We start from the raw sequence: 5,477 nt of genomic DNA, 5'->3' as shown, positions 1-5,477 counted from the left end.
CAGAGGGAGAACCCAGTTTGGTGCCATCATGAAGCAGGCAAGTGTGATGGGCATCAGACAGGTCATAGGGGCATCATAGGCCGTGCTAAGGAATTTTATCTGATCTTGTGTACAGTGGAAGGAGGTAACCATTATGTGTTTTAGTCAGTGCTCTCTGACTGCTGCCTAGACAGGAGTTATGTATCCAAATGCTTGGGGCCCCGGCAGGTGCTGAGTGAGTGATTCCAAGTAGGGGTAAGGCAGTGGGGTGTTCATGAGGACCATGGGAAATTTTATTGCAGCTTCATTAAAAAGGGGGCAGTTACCACTCAGCTTGAGCTGATTGTTGCCCTGTGGGAATATGGGCCCTGTCTTATCAGATATTCTGATTTCCTAGAAAGCTAGGGATGTGGATTAGAATGTGAGTTTCTGTGGTTTTTAAATGTTAGCAACTAATCTGAACATAAAAGTACACTCACTAAACAAAAATCAAAGTTGAGACCTCATCAGGCAGCAGGATGTGGCCCATCTGTCTTCTGCCAGAGGGTGGATGTAAGGGGGAAGCTCTGGGGAGGAGACCAGTCATTAGACATTACAAAGGTCAAGGCAAGAGATGATGAGGGCCTAGAGGCAGTGAAACCAAGGCTGGAAGAGTTAATAAGTATTTACAAGGTAAACTTGGCTGTGAGGAAGGAGACTCCATGGTAACTGGTAGTTTATGGATCTGGTGACTACTTGTATGGTGGCATCATAGGGTTAAAAATGCACCAGTGTCAGGACAGAGTCCCTGTGCAGAGGCTGTTGATTTTTCAAGGCTGAAGGGCAGCAGGGCCATGTTGAAGGGGCTGATGCTGGCTTTCCTCTCTCTGCCTTGCCTCAGAGGCTGACAGTGACTGGGATTACCAGAGGTCCCTCAGCAGGAGGAGGCTGACCACTTAACATCCTTCAGGCCTCTGGTCACTTGCCAGGCTTGCATCCTGAGGAACCCAGGATAGAACTTCTTCCTCTCTCCCTTTAAACATCCAGCTGCCCTGCCAAGAGCAAAGTGTGTTCTATCATCTGCGCGATGGTTCTTTTATGGACTTGCTATGCAGTGGATTAACATGAATGTAATAATCAAAATGTATTAAACGTCAACTTTTTATTTTGCTAGTAAATAATTGTGCGAAGAATTAGGGGATAAAACAGGAACTATAGGTTAAATAATAAGCCAGCGAAATAATACCTTGATTTGTAGAGTACTATCTAGTTTGCAAAGAGCTGCTGACTATATCTTAATAATATATGGTAGCTATTTATTTGGTTATTATACTTATTGAACATTTACTGTGGGCCATTTACCGTGCAAAGCACTTTATACAGAATATCTCATTTAATCCATACAGTGACCTCCTGAGGTAGATGTTACTGCTTTTATTTTTTTATATGAGTGAATTGAGGTTCAGAACTGTTAAGAAATTGCACTAGTTTGCAGATTGGGTTAACTTCAAGCCGGTACTGCCCCAGTCTTATGCTCAGAGGCCAGGGTTCTTCCTCGAGGAAGACTAGGCGAGGTATTCAGAAAAGGACATAATGTCCACCGTTCACGAATCCAGCATACCAACCACCAGACCATCTTTAAAAGTTAGATTTTTCAGATCCCAACCCTAAAGAAAATATATGTTTAAAATATCTGCTGGTAATTCTGATGCTCATTCAGATTTGGGAATCTCTGCTTAAATTTTAAATTATCCTCAAACCTTTTTAGGAACTCAATAAATATAACATATACCTTAAAACCTTGTCATCATTACCATTTTTTATGAGATTCTTCCCTTTAGGACTTTTCTGATCAGAAAAGAAATTCCAGTCATGAGCCTTTCAGCATGTAGCAAATGAAAAATTATTATAAATTATTGTTCCTACACAACCCTTGTACAATATTTACTCCCTCTCTAGAAATAGTCAGAATCACCACCACTAGGTGGAGGCGATATACCACAAATCCTCCTGTTTTCCTGCCTAGAAGAGTAAGTGGTAACCAATTCTATTGGGTCTCCGTAAAAGGACATCACAAAGGCTTCTGTTTGTGCCCAAGAAAATCAGCAAGCCAAGCATAAAGAAGCTAGACTTTAATTGTCTGGTTGTTTGATTAGAAATCACTGAAGAGGAAAAATACGATTAACATCTCTATTGGAAATTGATCCTCAAATACCTTAAGACACTATTTAGGATGGTCCAGAAAAGGGTAAATATACACTGAGGCCCAAACTGCATGTTCTAAGTACTTCAGTCACCAGAACAACAATAAAAAAGTATAGTATGATATAAAAGAAGTTAAAGAGTATTACTATTGCTGTCAAAGAACGTTTTCAAAATCTTAAGAGTTGAATTGAATAATTAAATATGGCCAGAAACCTAGCAACCAAGTGCTGTATGTCTTAGGAAAATGAAGAAATGGTTTACGTCAGAAAAACTGGCAGTTACATATCTCACTGAAGATGAATACAGGGAACAAACTGAAGCTGAAACAACCAGTGCTCTGGAGGAGCTGCGCCAAGCCTGCCGCAGACCCGACTTCCCATCGTGGCTGGCCATCTCCAGACTGCAGACTCCTAAAAAGTAAGCCTTGTTCAGCTACTTGGACCACAACTCAGGTTAGAATCATTGTGAAAATACTGTGGTGGTTTGGTACAGGTATTTTAGACTAGAAGCAGACTATTTCCCTGGATAACAAATGATGTGGAAGTTGTCTTTTTCTTCAGTGCGCTGTCTTGCACAGTAGAACTGCTAAGGTCAGAATAAATATTGATTTGATGTGTTTTATGGGGAAGGCCATAAAGATAACTCTAGTATGAGAGGGAGAAAGGTGGGCTGGGATGTATCACGTGCTTCTCATTCTATTGGTGTGGAGAATGATTTTTAAAGTTCACCAAGAAAGGCATCTTTGCCCCACCATCTTTTCTCTTAACTGCTTTCTCTTCATAGCTTTATTCAAATAGCAATGCACTCAAAGATGAAAAAGGGAAAGTGTTGACACTAAAATAATGGATAAATAATAAATCTAAACTAATAAGAAAGAGAAGAGAGGAATTAGAACACAGGAGTGCATGTGTTTGGCAGCACTCAGTGCTTGTAAGTCTGCCCACTTCTCTACCCTTCCCTGAATATCTTCAGAAGGATCACATAAGCCATTCCCATTTTTACACCCACTGTGTAAATGCCATTCTCTATTGCCACAAAGTCCAATTTAATTAAAGAGGATATCTAGCAAGGGAACATGTTATATTCCAAATAAAACTTTCTGTGATAACATTAACTTTATTTAAAACAAACAAACAAAAAACCTCGATAGGTTTGCAGACTTTGTTCTTGGAGGAAGCCACTTGTCGCCTGAAGAAATTAGCCTTCATGAAGAACAATACGGCCTTGGGGGTGCCTTCCTGGAAGAGCAGCTCTTTAATCTGAGGACTCTGCCTGACGGTCTCCCTGCACATTGACTTCATTCTGGACAAGGAAGTGGGTGAAGGGCAAGGATCCTATTAAGGTCGTTCTAGGGAACAGCGGCAAAAGCATTTGCTATGGAGAAAAAGCAGGTCACAATGGAAAGGAAAACTAAACTATATTGAAGATAACTGATCATTCTTGGCCAGTTCTGCTATTTATTGCACTGTAGGTGGCCACAGTCATTACATTCTATGACAGTCATTGCAACTTTCTTTGAATGAAGACTTTCATTAGCAACAAAGGAACTGGGTTGATTTTCAAGGGGCCAGTAAGGGACCAAGAAGCATGATTAGGTGCCTTGTCAACACCGGGGCATTAAATCCTCTTTCTTTCTCTCTCTCTCTCTCTCTCTCTCTCTCTCTCTCTCTCTCTCTCTCTCAAATTTATTATGGTGGTTAAAGAAATCCAATAAGTTTCAAGTGTACAATTCAACAGTAAGTCATATATATATCAAATTGTGTGTTCACCGCCCATAGTTAGATTTCTTTCTGTCACTACATGTTTGACTCCTTTTACCCCATCTACCACCGTCCTCCCCCTCCCATCCCCTGGTAACCACTAGTCTATTGTCCATATCTCTGTTTGTCATGTTTGTTTGTTGCTTTAGATTTATATCCCACATATAACTGATACATGGTTTTCAATTTTTTCTGTCTGGCTTATTTCGCTTAGCATGATTATCTTAAGATCCATCCTTGCTGTCGCAAATGGCAGTATGTCATCTCTTCTGGTAGTTGTGTAATATTCCAATGTATATATGTGCAACATCTTCTTTGTTCAGTCATCTATTGTAGAACACTTCAGTTGCTTCCATGTCCTGGCCACTGTGAATAATGCTGCTATGAACATAGGTGTGCAAATATCTTTTCGGATATGGGTTTTCAAGTCTTTGGGGTAAATACCCAGTAGAGGCATTGCTGGGTCATATGGTAGAACAATTCTTAGTTTTTTGAGAAACCTCCATACTGTTTTCCATTGACTGTACCAATTTGCAGTCCCACCAGCAGTGTATGAGGGTTCCTTTTTCTCTGCATCCTCTCCAACATTTGTTATTACTTGTCCTATTGATTATAGCTATTCTAACAGGTGTGAGATGGTATCTCATTGTGGTTTTGATTTGCATTTCCCTAATAGCTAGTGATGTTGAGCATCCTTTCATGTTTGTTGGCCATTTGTATGTCTTCTAGGAAGAAATGTCTGTTTGGGTCCTCTGCCCTTTTAATTGGATTGTGGGTTTTTTTTTTGTTATTATTATTATTATTTTTCCCCTCTTTAATTCCCCCCTGTCCCAGTTCCACCCCTGACCTATGGATGTTGCCGTCTCCTTTTAAGAACTGGATCTCTGAAGGTGGGGCATCTCCTCACATACGCTCACTCGTGGTTCACACCCGGGGCCTGGCGCACCCGGGGTGTGGTCCGTGGCTCCACCTGGGTTGTGAACTCAGGACCTTCTGCATATAAAGCAGATGTGCTAACCATTACACTATGAAGCCACCCCCTTTTTTTTTGTTATTATTGAGTTGTATGAGTTCTTCGTATATTTTGGATATTAGGCCCTTGTCAGAGATCTTCATCGCAAATATGTTTTCCCATTCAGATGGTTGTCTCTTTACCTAGTTGATGGTTTCTTTTTCTGAGCAGAAGCTTTTTAGTTTGATGTAGTCCCATTCATTTATTTTTGCTTTTACTTCCATTGCCTTTGAGGTCACATTCATAAAATCCACTTTAAGTCCAAGGTCCTTGAGTTTAGGTCCTAAGTTTTCTTCTATGCATTTTATTGTTTGAGGTCTTATCCTCAGGTCCTTAATCCATGTTGAGTTAATTTTGGTGTGTGGTAATAGAAAACAGTTTAGTTTCATTCTTTTGGAGGTGCCTTTTCAGTTTTCCCAGAACTATATATTGAAGAGGCTTTCCTTTCTCCACTGTATGTCTTTGGCTTTTTTGTTGAAAATTATTTGCCCATATAAATATGGGTTTCCTTCTGGACTCTTGATTCTGTTCCACTGGTCCAT

The 5,477-nt window shown here is 40.4% G+C and overlaps 1 protein-coding gene across 8 annotated transcripts in view; it reads left to right on the top strand.

Annotated features, from left to right (window-relative positions):
* Positions 1–5,477, top strand: part of NEMP2 (nuclear envelope integral membrane protein 2) — a 26,309-nt gene that overhangs the window by 18,128 nt on the left and 2,704 nt on the right. For 2 of the 8 annotated variants that reach the window (XM_006921291.3, XM_025039471.1), the window contains exons 8-9: positions 2,404–2,580; positions 3,314–3,896. In XM_006921291.3, the coding sequence (XP_006921353.1) occupies positions 2,404–2,580; positions 3,314–3,458 (322 nt within the window). In that variant the 3' untranslated portion in view covers positions 3,459–3,896. Of the gene's footprint in view, positions 1–2,403; positions 2,616–3,313; positions 3,899–5,477 lie in introns of those variants that run through there. The other 6 variants (XM_025039474.1, XM_025039473.1, XM_025039477.1 and 3 more) reach the window with 4 other exon arrangements.

This window comes from Pteropus alecto, unplaced genomic scaffold, assembly GCF_000325575.1.
Source record: "Pteropus alecto unplaced genomic scaffold, ASM32557v1 scaffold3, whole genome shotgun sequence".
Lineage (NCBI taxonomy): Eukaryota > Metazoa > Chordata > Mammalia > Chiroptera > Pteropodidae > Pteropus > Pteropus alecto.
Note: the sequence above shows the minus strand (reverse complement) of the source record. Positions and strands in the feature narration are given on the sequence as shown.